This window comes from Rosa rugosa, chromosome 3, assembly GCF_958449725.1.
Source record: "Rosa rugosa chromosome 3, drRosRugo1.1, whole genome shotgun sequence".
NCBI lineage: Eukaryota > Viridiplantae > Streptophyta > Magnoliopsida > Rosales > Rosaceae > Rosa > Rosa rugosa.
The window spans coordinates 47249910-47265176 of NC_084822.1; the positions used below are offsets into that span (position 1 = coordinate 47249910).

The 15267-nt window shown below is 38.6% G+C and overlaps 4 protein-coding genes and 1 long non-coding RNA gene across 5 annotated transcripts; 2 read left to right on the forward strand and 3 right to left on the reverse strand.

The window, feature by feature from the left end:
• The first annotated feature begins 259 nt into the window (after window positions 1-259).
• On the forward strand, window positions 260-1574 carry LOC133738307 (ethylene-responsive transcription factor ERF071). The gene is made up of 2 exons (XM_062165821.1): window positions 260-600; window positions 682-1574. Exons 1-2 carry the CDS (start codon window positions 414-416, stop codon window positions 1440-1442), a joined length of 948 nt encoding a protein of 315 aa, XP_062021805.1. The 5' UTR covers window positions 260-413; the 3' UTR covers window positions 1443-1574.
• A 1262-nt stretch (window positions 1575-2836) lies between these two features.
• LOC133740585 (dirigent protein 1) lies at window positions 2837-4421 on the reverse strand. Its single transcript, XM_062168536.1, has one exon. It carries the CDS (start codon window positions 3442-3444, stop codon window positions 2899-2901), a length of 546 nt encoding a protein of 181 aa, XP_062024520.1. The 5' UTR covers window positions 3445-4421; the 3' UTR covers window positions 2837-2898.
• A 565-nt stretch (window positions 4422-4986) lies between these two features.
• On the reverse strand, window positions 4987-6496 carry LOC133740584 (octanoyltransferase LIP2p, chloroplastic-like). The gene is made up of 4 exons (XM_062168535.1): window positions 6112-6496; window positions 5757-6027; window positions 5507-5657; window positions 4987-5411 (listed from the first exon to the last, which is right to left on the reverse strand). The coding sequence occupies exons 1-4, from the start codon at window positions 6285-6287 to the stop codon at window positions 5056-5058; spliced, it is 954 nt and encodes a 317-aa protein (XP_062024519.1). The 5' UTR covers window positions 6288-6496; the 3' UTR covers window positions 4987-5055.
• Window positions 6497-9387: 2891 nt separating this feature from the next.
• On the reverse strand, window positions 9388-10718 carry LOC133741228 (uncharacterized). The gene is made up of 3 exons (XR_009861697.1): window positions 10498-10718; window positions 9849-9991; window positions 9388-9755 (listed from the first exon to the last, which is right to left on the reverse strand). It is a non-coding gene; the product is annotated as an uncharacterized LOC133741228 (long non-coding RNA).
• A 2424-nt stretch (window positions 10719-13142) lies between these two features.
• On the forward strand, window positions 13143-14894 carry LOC133736153 (large ribosomal subunit protein eL19x). Its single transcript, XM_062163591.1, has 5 exons — window positions 13143-13317; window positions 13755-13877; window positions 14009-14322; window positions 14511-14548; window positions 14664-14894. Exons 1-5 carry the CDS (start codon window positions 13206-13208, stop codon window positions 14686-14688), a joined length of 612 nt encoding a protein of 203 aa, XP_062019575.1. The 5' UTR covers window positions 13143-13205; the 3' UTR covers window positions 14689-14894.
• The last annotated feature ends 373 nt before the right edge of the window (window positions 14895-15267 follow it).

Genomic DNA, 15267 nt, shown 5'->3' on the forward strand with positions numbered 1-15267 from the left:
AAAAAGATGATGCAAGCATTTACTGTTTACCATTTACCATTCTTGTGAGGGACCAGCTGTCACTTCGAGCTGTATGACAAAGTGAAAGGCCACTTGCTCATTTTATACTGCAGTCCGATCCATCCTATGCCTTGGACATCCTTGGCAGCCACGCAAGATCCAATAATATTTGTGGTGACGATAAAGGCTAACTAATATGGTAAGATAAATACCGAGGTAAATCCCCAACGAAACTTCCACGTTACGACATATCCATACAAGCAGCGTCAATTCTCCTCGTACAAAAGCCCCCTCCTCCCTCTTCATTTCTCCCTCGTCCTAAAACCCTTTCCCTCTTAAACATCTCCTCTCATTATTTCCCCCTCTCATTTCAACAAAACCTCTCACAAATCCAAGTCTCTTGAAGCTCAAGAATGTGCGGCGGTGCTATAATAGCTGAATTCATCCCTCGCAACCGCGGCCGCCGTGACTCCGCCTCTGAGATATGGCCCAACTCGCCCTTCGCGAAGCTCAATCCCGACAATTTCTTCTTCAACTTAGATCTCACCCCACCTACTCACAAGGACTCACCTCCGAGCAAAACATCCCAACCCTTTTCAGGTATGCTGCTATTTGTTATGTATCCCGTTAAAAGATGAAAAGTTTCGATTACATTCTGAGTGAGGCATTTTACACAAACAGGGGGTCTGGAAGAACAGAAGCCCGCCAAGAGGCAGAGGAAGAACCTCTACAGAGGCATCAGGCAGCGCCCATGGGGCAAATGGGCCGCTGAGATTCGCGACCCCAGAAAAGGAGTCCGAGTCTGGCTCGGTACCTTCAACACCGCTGAAGAAGCAGCCAGAGCTTATGACAGGGAGGCTCGCAAAATCCGTGGCAAGAAAGCCAAGGTTAATTTTCCTAATGAAGATGACCAAGAGTACCCCCATCAGACTCATCTGAAAAATTCCAATCCTCATCCATTTCAACCCAATACAGGTAATTTCAATGACAATCATATCCCAAAAGGCTTTGATATGGGTTTTGGTTATGATCTGAACCAGAGTGCAGCATTTCCCTCAAATTCAAATGGTTCAAATGGTTTTAACTCGGTGGTGGTTAAGACTGACCCAATTGTTGTTTCTGGGGAAGAGAATTCTGGGTCTGGTTCAGAGGGGACTTACTCCTGTACAGGGTTGGTGGGTTGCAATCACAATGGGAAAGAGAGAGAGGAATCAACACAAGGTAATGCGATTGTGGCCGCTGAGGAGAATGAAGTGCAGAAGCTTTCTGAGGAGCTACTGGCGTTTGAGAACTACATGAAGTTCTATCAGATTCCCTATCTGGATGGGCAGTCCACAGCCCCTGTAAATCCTGCTGCGCAGGAAAGCATGGTTGGCGATCTGTGGAGCTTTGATGATGAGAATGAGAATGTTCCTGCTTCTGTCACATCTTCCTTCGATTGATGATGGTCGAATTGATGAATTTGATCATTGATTCTTGTTTAATTTGTATCTCGGTCTTAGTTATAAGAACTGTATCAAAATGCTAATTTTCATTATTTTGTAATAAGAAGTTTGAATTTTTTTCAGTTTTCATTTTAGTTTCTTATGATCCTGTTAAAGAATTGTTCTACAAAAAAGCGGCTTGAATCGATTGCCAACAGTACTCTGTCTTTACTAGCATCACCAACAAGAAATTAACAATTACTCGATAAAATCCAAAGAGCACTAGTTAATCAGATTGAAAAAAATGGCAACCTAAATCCAATTAAATCGATTTGTGGGAGCTGTTTTATCCAACTCCAATTACTGATGAAATTATACCGATTCGTCTTTGCATGATAGGAAAAATTCATTAACAAAATCTTTGCATTATAGAAAAAATCATTAACAATTTTCGACCAAAAAAAAAAAAAAACGAAACATTATTAACGAAGACAAAAAACATGGCGATGAATGATGATGCAGAATTTGCAAGTTGCATGATTCCGGGTGGCTTTGTTGGGACGTGGGAATCCCATTCCCATTCCCAGCAGCGCTACTGGTTTTGGATGCTTTACCAGATTCCATTGTTTAAATTTGTGGGCGCCAGTTGATTCTCACCTTGATAAACTTGTACTTATTTTTTAGCCCACTATTCAAACTTGTACGTTTATCGTACTACTGGTCTATATCGTAACTCCATAGATTATGCCTACGTAATCATGGAGCAGCCTTTTCTCTTGTAATTGGGCCTTCTGCTACGACAATTCTTCTACATGCAGATTTGGACTGGGTAGTAAATTTATGCCGGACTGGGTTAGCTGCAATCTAGCCCAACTGACTCTTTATGTTTTTGTTTTTTGTTGAAAGTACCCTCTTGAATCTTTAGTTGAATTAGTAGACAAATTTGAACTCCTGCTTGCTTCTCTTATTTCTTTTTTGAATAAGGAGATTGAAATCTAATCAAACTGGGAGGCTCATCTCTACGATCATATTATTATTTATTAAAGTTTGTCGCATCGAGAGGGACGTAATACCTGCACCTCCAGCACTCATAGTAGAATTACACATATCATCGTAGATGACATTTTGTGAGAACCCAAGAGCCACATCTACAGAAAGATCAATAGCATGATCTAACCTAGAAAGATCAATAGCATGATCTAACCTAGCAAAGTGTGCTACCTATTAGTTACATTATTTCCTTCTCGATAAATGTCGGATACAAATAAACTCAAAAACATGCAAATAATCCTTACGATCATCAACAGCTTGCTTCTCTTATTTTAAACCTGTAAGAATTTCGATTGCTGCAAATCCGATAGATGGCTTCAATATATCAATAATCAGAAGGGCTTATCGCAATTAGCTCCAAGTCGACATCTAATTATCTATAGGCCGATTCATATAAGCAATAAATTCAATCAAAACAGGTTCATCAGCCTACAGTAGTCCGAGACTGATTAGGAAATCTAAGCTGCAGCTTTACATGATAAGTGGATTCGACACCCGACGATTGCTGATCCGTCTGAGCAAAGACAGCCAGTCCCCGAGCAAAGGCAAATGATCCTGTTCCACCCATCACAGTGAGCTCTTCTGTGTCTTTGCGGGATACATGCCTGGCCTGAACGCTAAGGCTGCCAGAATACTCAGGCGTGTGAAAGGTTAGGTAGATAATATTGAATGCTGATTGTGCAAAGTCTTCCATAGGGATAATGAAACCTTGGGCTTTTCCGACTACCCGAGAGGTGTTCTCAGGTCCCTCCGTGAGCTTGCGGTGGAAGATGAATGCCCCGGGGTCTGATTGTGCCACCGATTGATGCGCATTGGAGCTTGCAATGTGTGGCTGCTGGATGTACAAGGAAAGGTCCAGCCAAGGCTGTGATGGCTTTCTTTCGGGTACTGGAGAAACCAAAGCCAGAAGAATCACAGCGAGTGTTGCCAAAAGGACTGCAGCGCAAAATATGATCCTAGCCAGCATCATTCATGCATTGAAACTTGGAAGTAGTTGCTCGGGCAGTTGGAGGAATATTATGCACCTTGAGGCCATTTAATACATTTTACATTGTTGATTAGGCCAACTAATCCACATTGAGAATCCCATAACCAAACCAATACCATACAGTCTGTGACGCTCAAGAGGTCACTATTATGACCCATAAAAGGAAAAAAGGCAACTTAAAAGTTCTAAGTCATCCTACTACCTGCATATGGGAAGATTTGCATCATCTCCTGCCTATCTATATATAAACTTAATAGACACGGCTGAAACATTATATTTTAAAGCCTACCATCACACAAACAGATTAACATTGTATAAGAAACTAGAATAAAAGAAAGCAGGTTAGTTTCATCGTAGTGCCTGAATCATAATGATTAATAATCTTAATCCAAATGTTTCCAAAGCATAAAATACTGACATCTATAAATAGGTGTTATAAAACGTGGTATCAAGAGCATAATAAGCATCTGGTGTTCACAATCTCCACCTCTCACATGAAAAACAAAAGTTTAACAGAGAAGGAACCTCAAAAGTAGAGAGCAACACTGCACATCTATATGAATCTGGGTAAGTATGCTTGCTTCAGACTGCATAAAAATCTGGAAGGATATGCAGTGCTTGAGAAGTTTAAGGATATGCAAATTAGCAAGAAGTAGAAATAAAAGTAATAACTCAAATCAGGCAAAGGACTATGAGTCTGATTGCCCAAAAGCAGCGGCCTCAACTACATCAACATCCATTTAGAGAGTATATAAGACACTAAGACAACCTAGCTTTATAAAATTCACTCGCAAAAACAGCAGAAATTAGAAGCAGATAACACATCTACCAATATTTTAAGGCAAACTTCACGCAAGTTATTCCAAACAGAGGCCTTCAAAGTCCAAACATCAAATTAAACAGAAGGAGAATGAAATAAGAGGACATCACAAATTCATAATCAAATCTTGTCTGTCAATCAAGACATGCAAGCAACAACGGACAAAAGTAACTGGATATCAATAGTATCACACCTTCATACTTTCACATTCATTAATCATTATTAGTGCTTATCCTGTAATCAATCATCAAAATGTTACTTAATTAAAAAAGTTTAAATATGTAAAATTACAGACTCCACTTCAATTCGACTAATGTCAAAATACACATACTACATGATGATACACCTAAATTCTTTTGAAAACAGTTCAGTAACTCAAACTTGCTCAAAAGGGTTCCAAACCTCACAGGTTGACAATGCAATCTAGTTTCCAAGAGATAAAAAGGACGGAAAAGTGATGTTATCTTTGCTGCTCACTTTTGTCGCATTTGAAACATTCAATGCGAAACAAGTGTTCTATACTTACTGTGCTAGAAAAGCAACGGGCTGAAGTGAACCAAAATGAAACTGGCGGTCGTGACAATTTGGACGCTAATGGCAGGGTTTCTGAGGTTGGCACCATTGCCCTTACTGTTGTTGCTCACAAAACTATTACGCAATTCTGTTTGGTGACATGACCTACTCCTCTAGGAACAGATTGGAAATGAAAATGTTCAAGAGTGTTAAGATCTGTTTCACACCAGCAATTAGAAATGTTGACCTGAATCCCACAACTAAATTACTTCCTCTTTTAGAGGCTTTACAGGTTCACTTTCTAAAAACTCTAACCTCGAGATGGTTGCATAATTGATTCCAACCTGAAAAACTTCTGAAAACTCATTGATCAAAGATTTACAAGCAATATTAAGTAGCTGGCCATCATCAGGATCTGGTAGCTGTTTTCTACTACTATCGTCAAATGACTCAAACTCCCCTAACAACCCTCTAATGCTTCCGACCTGATAGTTTTGTAAACCACACGGTACTATCCAACGAAAAGGAGTTAAATCTGTGGTTACGTTCAGTGCCAAACCGTGATAAGCTATCCACTGAGACACTCGTATACCAATGGCTGCCAGTTTCTGGTTTCCTGAAGAAAAGTTACATAAAATTTATACTTCTGGTCTGATTTCCATTTAGCAATTACAAATGATGCTAATATAACAAAAGTAAAGAAAAGCATACCATGCCAAACACCAGTTAAACCCTCAAGCCGAGATGCCTTGATCGAAAATGTCTTTGAAAGAGCGCGAATGATCACCTCCTCAAGTGACCTGAGGTACCAATGAAGATCCATTTTGTGATTCCGGAGATTTATAATGGGGTACATTACTAACTACACTGCCACAAACATGCATCAAGAGTTAGCTACACAAATTGCATCCAACAGGAACTAACCCTGACCCTGACACAAGCAATTAGTTGACATCACTACCTGACCAGGACCATGATATGTAACCTCGCCGCCGCGTTCGGTCCGGTGAACATCAAATGGAGCATCCTTGAGGTCAAAATTGAGGAACTTTTCTGAGCTACCAGTGCCCATTGTATAAACAGGAGGATGCTGAAGAACAAACAGCGAGTCCGGGCAGTCCTCGTTCCTCTCAATCAGAGCCTTTTTCTCCTTGACAATGCTCTTCTGCCAAGACCAAGCTTGCCTGTAAGGAACTAGCTCCTCGTACAGATTGAAGCACTCACACTCAGACCTGTAGGACAATTAGACCAGGTGAGTTCCATGGAATACACACCAGGTGGTTTTTGAAAATGGCATGGCAGGTAGGGAAACTCACTCTCTTCTCGATTCCTGAGTAGTTGGAAAGCTCGACTGTTGGGTTTTAACAACTGGGATTCTGTCCGATTTCGATTGGATTCTCTGGGAGAGGCACCGAGGAGGTTTGGGCTGATGATTACAAACTGGGTATGCTGGGATTGAGGCGACGACACATTGGGTCGCCAAGAAAGTCATCTGTTATGATCTTTGATATTTTGACTTGGTGAGACCCTTAAGAGGAGGAAGGCAAAAAATGATGAGTACAACAACAGAGATTTGTGAAAAAGAAGCAATATGTAGCTTGGGAATCTGGTTTTCGATTAGTGGAGATGGAGGAGTAGCTTGGTTTGTATCGAAAGATGTAGGAATAGGAATGGGGGAACTAGCGGTGCATTCAAAGCTTTCGGGAGTTTTGAAACCATTAGCATGAGTCATGAGACATGAGTTGAGTTTTGTTTGAGCGCTTTGTCAGTTGTGGGCTTTAAGGCCCATTTTTTCATCGAGAGAAAGCAAGTAATTTCTTCTTCTTCTTTTTTCGATTGAGCAAAAGCAATTAGTACCGGTCAATTTGCTCAAGAATGTTCAGATCCTAACAGATCTCTTGAAATTAGTGAAAAAAAAAATGCCTATGTTAGTTTGTTGGTTGAGTTGTGCGACTCGGGCCTTCATTTGTTGTCTGATTAGTACCTTCACTAACTGATTTTTCACCCTTTGTTTGTTTTTTTGGTACAATGGAGGCAGAACGCCCCAAAACTCAAAAAGGAACAGAGAACATTAACTAGCCAAGTACCTGGCCAATTCTAATTTTACTAGGTCTTGCAACACCAATATCATCAAATAACGCCTCAGTCACCAAAGGAGGAGGTCTGTAAAGAATGCATAGACCATTAGAGTGACTGATATTCCCTTCCCTGTGAATATGTTTGAGTTGACAATCATCAAAATAATCCATTAAAATGCCTGCAATTCCTGAACAGAGTACCAAGAGGGTGAAGCATAAAGTCATTTCTTTGGAGGACACTGACCAAAACAGTAGAGTCAGATTCCACAACAATATTCTTAATCAGTAAATTAAACCCACAGCCAACTGTAGACCATGGAAAATTCCCCAAGCCTCAGCCTGTAACACTCCTAACTGGAGAACTGTCTCTAATCACTCCCCCCGCACCAATCAAACCACCATTAGACTTGGATCCATCAACATTCAATCTAAAAGCACCATTGCCAGGCTTACTCCATGATATCATAACTGATTTATCACCTTGAAACAGCTTGCAGAGATTATTCTTCATTGAAACAAATGGTTTGTTCAATGTGTGCCGACAACGCCTCCTTAATTTTTCTGAGGATTTCAATTGCATGTATTCAATGTCCTTATTGATCTCATCTATCATTTCCCTCAATTCATCATTGTTCCTATACAAAATTAAGGCCAAAGTTAGGAGGCACTAATGTACTTAAGCAGAGCAAATGATATACTATTACCCTCGAGTCCCTTGAAAATTAATGGAATGTATATCAAATTCAACTTACATTGTCATTTCCATGTCCTTAGATTTCATTGCAGATTCTTCGTTTGTTGGTGAGTCATCATAAACAGGTGTTTTCCCAATATTAGCATGTCCTTCCAGTAAAGTAATCTAAAATAATAAAGGAAAAAAATATTGAAAATCGGCTATACTCTTAAATGAATTTCATCACTGTTTCGAATTTGAAACAATAATTTTGTACATTTACATGTACATACCTGATTCTCAATGCAAAAGCTGAAATTTATAAGCTTGTCGATTTTCTTCTGTAAGCGTCCCTTCTTCTCTGTACATTCTCTCAACACTGTGTATGAATCATATTTTCAAATTAGATCTTCAAGGTATATAAAATTAATCAATCCAAAAAGTGATAGGTATGCATAGATAACCTACACACACACACACATTCGTACGTAGATAGGGGTTTTACCGTATTGATTATATACTTTATTAATATGTAGGGCCTTCTTACTCTCTACAGCTGCGTTTAATCGTTGAGCCTTCCAATAATTTGCACAGACCTTCTTCTCAAGCTTATGCTTCTGATTCTGAAGCCTGCGAAGTGTCTGTAAGGAGTAAAACTTAATATGCAGATAATTTCGATGTATAATATTTTGCAAACTACAATAAATAAATTGTCATGATTATAGAATAGTTACAATGAAGAAATTATATATACCTCATTTAATTCTTTGAGAGGATTGGCTTCCTGCTTATCCTTCTCAAAAACTGTGATAGACATGTTTGCCTCTGTCCTTTTTGTGTGAAGAGACACGGCTATCTGCTTTTCTTTGTTTCTGAAAAAAAGAGTGAAACAAAATCTTTTCAAACCCTAGACGTCGGCAATGAAATCGATCACTGGACACAGTGGCAGTACTTAAATCTCTGTTCAACTTACAAAGCTACTGGAGGCTTGCTAGCTTGAAGAGTTAAGTTGTATGATGAGAATCGGCCGGGCCGCACCCTGTGATTCATTTGTAGTATTGACTTGAGACACAATGCATGTAGATATGGAGGAAACCTAAATATAAAGATATAGAAGTGTGTGTGTGTGTGTATATATATATAAAACCTAATCTGAATAGAAGATGGATATCCTCATATCCATAACATGGAAGATATGAGACAAATTGATTAATATATACATGTGGTTACAAGTTTGTAACAAATTAAAATTGAAGCATGTGGTTACATGTTTGTATCAAATTAAAACTCGATCCTTCTGCAACTCAATTTCAGTGTCTCAGATGAAGTAAATAAGCCAACAGGCTTGCGCAGTAGAATTGCGTACGGATATACGAAACTAATACCCACAGACCCCGTATCTATATATTAATGAAGCACCTCAATCCTAGCCTTTTCAAGAGAAAATAGTAGTGCTAGTCCGTGTGTCTCTTTTCTCTTCTCTGAAAATCCAAGCTATATTGTCCTTTCCATAATGACGCCGGTGATTGATCGAGGTCGTCGAAGATTTCATGATAGAAATACTACGGTTCACCATATCGTTGTCTGTGTACGGAAATGTTGTTTGTATCCGGAAATCCATATTTCTATTGGTGAAACCTTAAATTGTTAAAACAGCTTCCATATTTCTATACTTGTGTGTGCTAGATAAGCAATGGGATGAAGTGAACCAAAGGAAGCTGGCGGTCATGAGTTCATGACAATTTAGACGCTAATGGCAGGGCTTCCGAGGTTGGCACCATTGCCCTTACTGTTGCACACGAAAATATTATGTAATTCTGTCTGGTGACATGATTTACTCCTTTAGGAAGAAAACTGTATTTCACATTCAATCTCATTTGAAAAATATTGTATTTCTTATTATCAAAGGGTAACATATATTTCTAATTATTGGGAATTTATTTTAAATAAGGTTGGGCTCACAAATGATCGATCACAAGGTATACAACAGATCACAAGGTTCCTCGTTACCCTATTCTGGGTGGATAGTAGCTTGTAACATTGCCATGGTCATCCACCCAAAAATACACACGGTTGCAACAACGGTCTCCAGTTATTGAATCGCCTGGTTTTAGGATCAAGACTGTAACAAAGTGGTTGTCCTTCTCTATTATTTGTTTAGCTAATTTCCCAGGTTTTCCAACTAACTCAGGCCATGAATATTTGTATCCTGTGAGAAATCAAACAATAGTATTAAAATATGAGAAATAGTATTCACAGAGAGAGAGAGAGAGAGAGAGAGAGAGAGAGAGAGAGTTCAAACTTAGACTGGGGCATCCACGTTCTCCGCCATCACAAGGAGGGTAAGGATCAGACATTTTTTAGATTGCTTTATGGTGAAAATGAACAAGCAAATGATCTTCTCTTGTTCGTCGTTTCCTGAAGTTATTTCTTCTATATTACTGACTGCAAAATAAGCATCAATTGCAATTTAGTAAAATGCTAAACAAAAGATATATATTGCCAAGTCCTCCAAGAACTGAAATAATGAAAGTAAATCCAAGGTGATGATTGGAGGAGGACTTGGCATATTTCAGTTTCTGTTGCAGCTAGATCATACGCTATTGCAGCTTTCTGTTCCATATCCTAAAGACCTGAACTCGTACAAGTTAAATCTTATAAAGCACCTAGTCCATTAAACAATCGTTTTCATTAAAAACATATGAGTAGACTATTCTCAAAAGAAAAAAAAAAAAAACCCATATGAGCAGCACAACTAAATCTCAATAAAATAAGCATCAGACACCAAATACCCAAAAAAAAAAAAAAACTAGATTAGAAGATAGTTATGTGGCTTTCTCTACTTGCAGAACCCAATCAAAAAAGAAAACCTGATGTCGATTACCAACCAGGACATGGGATCTAACAATTGAAATGGTGAAATAAAAAAAAGAAGCTAGCTAGCTCCTCACCAGAAAAGAGTCTATTGGTTAGTGACTGATATGTAGTTCGGAATGCTCATGGAGTGCCGTAGAAATGAATTCAGATGCGCTGGTGGGTAGATCCGAGAGGAAATATGGCATTAGATTCAACACAGGCAAAAACAGAGAGAGAGAGAGAGAGAGCTGTTTTGCACAACAGATCGATAATTTGGTAAAGTGATGAAAGGCTTCGGATTCCAAAGGCTTCTCACTTTAGCTTCCTTACGCATTGCAATAAAGACCAATTTTAATTATTTTTTTCGGAGGCATACAGATGTCACCCATTCGCTACTCTCATTGTTTTGTAGGGATACAGATGTCACCCATTCGCTACTCTCATTGTTTTGTAGGGAGGAACTTAGATTTTTGTTAAATTCTTAATTCTTGGATGAGAAGAGAATTAATAAATGGTGAGAGGTAGGGCCCCCGCCATATTGGGCAGCATCTGTTGAGGCTTAAACAGAGTAATGCTAGTAATGCCAGTTTAAGTATCAAGGCCAGGAATTTGCTGCCTAAACAGATGGACTAGTCTTTCATTTCATGATGAAAAAACAATAATTCCTGGACTGATCTCTCTAATACCCTATGGTCTGTTGGTAGCCTAGAGGCCATGCAGAAGTAAACTTGTACCTGGGACGACAAAATCAGAGCTACAACGTACAATCTATAAATGATGTAATAACACCTTTAGTCTTGACTCTTGACACGGTGATTTAAACCTGTTTTGATGCCAGCTGCATGGTTGACATCCTAGGCGCTGCTATAACCTAACAACATGAAAATTTCGATACCTGCAACTCTTGCACCATCGCTGCCTTAATCCATTGCAGTGAACTTCATTGCAGCAAGCAACGTCCAACTTCAAAGCCTCGGTGCCAACAATTGTGATTGTCATTCAAGTAAGCTGGTCCTTTCTTAATTGAATTTAGGAAGGAACCTCATTTCATTCATTTCATTCAAAAGAAGGTAATTTCCTTTTACCTAGAAACTAAAATCCTCTAATGGAGCTTATAAAAAGGGGAACTCTTGCAATAATAAACAGATCATGGAGCAAAACCCAAAAAACTTAGAAACACCTATAGCAAATCAAGCCTTCAAGCATAAGTCCAACGTTCAGCCATTTTCCCAAACCTTCCCTACAAACCAATTTTTCAGAAACTCCAAATCAAAAAACCCTCCAATTATCTCACCGCAGTGTGTTTCTAACTTCCACAACATGCTTCATACCGTTAAGCCTCATTTGTTTTTTATATGATTTAAATCACATACACACTCTTCCCATTAATCAAATTATTCGGTTGATTTTGGCCTACTCATTGCTTAATTCTAAAAGGACCCTCACAATGGGTTATCTCTACCATTTGCCAAACGCTGCCCTAACACTCCCATAGTTTTTGAAAACATATTAGTTATACCGTGTTATTATATGATTATAATTGTACAGGTTTGGCCCCCTTTTCCAATAATATCGCGACATGTTACGACTACGTTGATTTTGGACTATACATTTCCTTCCTCATTGCCTCTTGCCATATCATCATCAGAATAAATTAATTATAGCTTTTGTAAAATTTTATCTACTTTATTAACTATTTATTTTCCAGGATAATTCTATGTTCACCTATTGGGTAAATGAGCATATTCACTCTCTCTTGTGATTAACGCATAATAACTTTATAATTTTCTAATCAAACCATTCATGTTGTATAACGTACCACAAAGATTAGCTCTGCAGAAAATCAATCAAATTGAAGACCTTTTAGTTATTCATTTATATGAAATACATGGACGGTTCATCATAATAGTAGTAAGTGTTGTTAGAACCATCCATTTGTTTGATTCAATTAGATAATTAAACGATTTCCGATTCGATTGATTTTTAATAAAAATGATCTTTAAAGACTAATTTAAGATATGGACCGTTGGATTATAAATTTATTAAGTAAAAGTATGTTAATCGACAATGGAGGTGAATATGCTCATTCACCCTAGGGGTGAACCTAATAATTGTCCTATTTTCCATACATTTAAGTTTTAAATATAGTCATGTACATGGAAATAATATTAAATGAAATTCCGTATAAAAATATATAATAAATGAAATTTTACAACAGACGATTATAGAGTTCAAAATTATGCACAAATAATGAGTTCGGTTTCAATTAATACATAATAATACTGTCAATTGATTTGAAATTGTTAATTTTTTTTTTTGGTACTTTATATCTCGACCCCCTTAAAGCTACAGTCTTGACTGCGTGCTTATATATTATGATGCAAGTATTACATACATAGAATCATAGATTGACATAGAACTAAACTTAGGCCGCAAGTAAACTTGGCCTCCAAGATTGGAATCAACTAGAAAATTTGGACGTGATATGCAATGCATATGCTACTAGTCGCACCATATACAATGGGTCAAAATAATACGAGGAAGCCAGGCCAAATTAAGAGAAAAAGAAATAATATTAGACTTTTCAACCGGACCAAACAAAGTCAATTGGGCCTGGTATTGGGCTAATAAAAATACCAGATACAATAGCGTGTTTAATGGGCCGAGAGTTGCAAGACCCAAAATCGAAACCCTAGGTGTAAACCACAAACGCAAGTGGTATATAAGAGCGTCTCTTCCACACAACTCTAGCCTCTCTGCTATAGCTGCAGCTGCTCTGAAGAAAAGTGAGGAGGTAAGAGACATGGTTTCGCTCAAGCTCCAGAAGCGGCTCGCCGCCAGCGTCCTCAAGTGTGGTCAGGGAAAGGTCTGGCTTGACCCCAATGAAGTCAGCGACATCTCCATGGCCAACTCTCGTAAGCTCTCCCCCTCTATCTCTCTGTTCGATTCTCTTTAGTCTGCTTTCATTTTCGTCTGTTCTTCTTCAGGATCTGTTTGATTCTGTGAACTATTTGGTATTGATGTTGATATATCGATGAGACATAGATAAAGTAAGGCTGCGGTTTGAGTATTGTGCTGTAGATTGTTTGGCATCTCAGGCTGTCTTGTTGGGGTTAGGGTTGGGATCTGTATGTGTTTAGAGTAAGACTTGATTTGGTTGGATTCTATGAGCTGTGGTTTTCTATGTTTTAATACCGAACTGTGCTTATCTATGTTTACCTCTGAATATATTAATGTTACCTCTGAATTAGCAGGAAATATTTGCGACATAAATGGATGTTTATAATGAAATATGTTGGATATCTTTGCTGGTGTTGCTTGCTTAATGATGGTTTGGATTGTCAAATTGCAGGCCAAAACATAAGGAAGTTGGTCAAGGATGGGTTCATCATCAGGAAGCCCACCAAGATTCACTCGCGCTCCCGTGCACGTCGTATGAAGGAGGCCAAGAGAAAGGGCCGTCACTCTGGATATGGTATTATTGATTACATATGAGATTTAGACATTGTTGTAGTCTTCGGGCTGAGAAATTTTGTTCCTTGCATTGCTGCTGTTACTTGGAGCTGCAGTGTGTGACATTTTATATGTGGTTTCTGAATATTTTAGGTAAGCGTAAGGGTACCAGGGAGGCAAGGCTTCCAACCAAAATCCTCTGGATGCGCAGGATGCGTGTCCTCAGGCGGTTGCTTCGCAAGTACCGGGAGGCAAAGAAGATTGACAAGCACATGTACCATGACATGTACATGAAGGTTAAGGGTAATGTTTTCAAGAACAAGAGAGTGCTCATGGAGAGCATCCACAAGTCTAAGGCCGAGAAGGCAAGAGAGAAGACTTTATCTGACCAGTTTGAAGCTAAGCGTGCCAAGAACAAGGCTAGCAGGGAGAGGAAAAATGCTAGGAGGGAAGAACGTTTGGCTCAGGTATTGTTGGAATAATCAATCAGATAGTTTTGCATTTGTCTGGTTCAGTGTTCCCTACTTTGCTAAGTCTGAACAAACTATATTCTACTGAAGTACTAATACAGTAAACTGACAATTATGGTCTGTTCTGGATTATAATGATAAGAGTTTATGTTCTTACGGTGCTTATTCTTCTATAATGTGTTTAGGGACCTGGAGAGAGAGCGCCAGTTGACGCATCAACACAGTAAGTTCACTCTTTGAGAACATTATGTCTACAAATCATGTTTATTTAGGTTTACTAGACTCATGTACTCGTTTTTATTTAGTTTTACTTAACAATCTCATGTACTTGCTTGCAGGGCATCTAAGAAATCCAAGAAGTGAGTCCTATGAAGATAACTGATAGATGGATGGCTGTTGATGGTCCATGTGTTTCAAGTTGTTTTGATAGGCTAGTTTTAAAGAACCAGCATCTTTGTTTGTTTTGGACTAAATTACTTTGCTTTGTAGTTGAACGAAGTTTCAGGATCTTTGTACTATGTATGAAGTTTCGTATGTTTTGCTATCTATTTATTGGTTTTTGCACTTGATCTTGATCTTCTATATTATCAGTTTTCTAATTTGAAGCCTGTGTATTCCAATTCTCTTGTGATTTAATTCAGGTGTACAAATTTTCAAAACTTAACCTTTTTTATGACAAACCCCTTACCTTGAAAGAAATTATCATGGCAATCTGTTTTTGAGGAGCAGAAAGGTTAGTGTTGCCCGGAACATGCTTAACAATTGTTTGCTAAGAGATAAAAAAAACGTATATGCGCTCTCCAAGGGAATACTTGTTTTGAAAGTGAAACTGGCCTATCTTTTGATTCAGTTGTGATTTTTTGGTTGGGTGGTAGAGGTGCTGATGTTCCTCAAAGTGGTACCTCTGGCAGAAACAATTCAAGAAGGATGAAAAATCACTGA

Excerpts from the sequence above, each read along its gene's own strand:
- LOC133738307 (XM_062165821.1), top strand. The coding sequence starts at position 414 with ATGTGCGGCGGTGCTATAATAGCTGAATTCATCCCTCGCAACCGCGGC. Across the intron at positions 601-681 it reads AACATCCCAACCCTTTTCAG|GGGGTCTGGAAGAACAGAAG; the intron begins GTATGCTGCTAT and ends TTACACAAACAG.
- LOC133740585 (XM_062168536.1), bottom strand. The coding sequence starts at position 3,444 with ATGATGCTGGCTAGGATCATATTTTGCGCTGCAGTCCTTTTGGCAACA.
- LOC133740584 (XM_062168535.1), bottom strand. The coding sequence starts at position 6,287 with ATGACTTTCTTGGCGACCCAATGTGTCGTCGCCTCAATCCCAGCATAC. Across the intron at positions 5,658-5,756 it reads CATATCATGGTCCTGGTCAG|TTAGTAATGTACCCCATTAT; the intron begins GTAGTGATGTCA and ends GTGGCAGTGTAG. Across the intron at positions 5,412-5,506 it reads TTTAACTGGTGTTTGGCATG|GAAACCAGAAACTGGCAGCC; the intron begins GTATGCTTTTCT and ends ACTTTTCTTCAG.
- LOC133736153 (XM_062163591.1), top strand. The coding sequence starts at position 13,206 with ATGGTTTCGCTCAAGCTCCAGAAGCGGCTCGCCGCCAGCGTCCTCAAG. Across the intron at positions 13,318-13,754 it reads CATCTCCATGGCCAACTCTC|GCCAAAACATAAGGAAGTTG; the intron begins GTAAGCTCTCCC and ends GTCAAATTGCAG. Across the intron at positions 14,549-14,663 it reads CCAGTTGACGCATCAACACA|GGCATCTAAGAAATCCAAGA; the intron begins GTAAGTTCACTC and ends ACTTGCTTGCAG.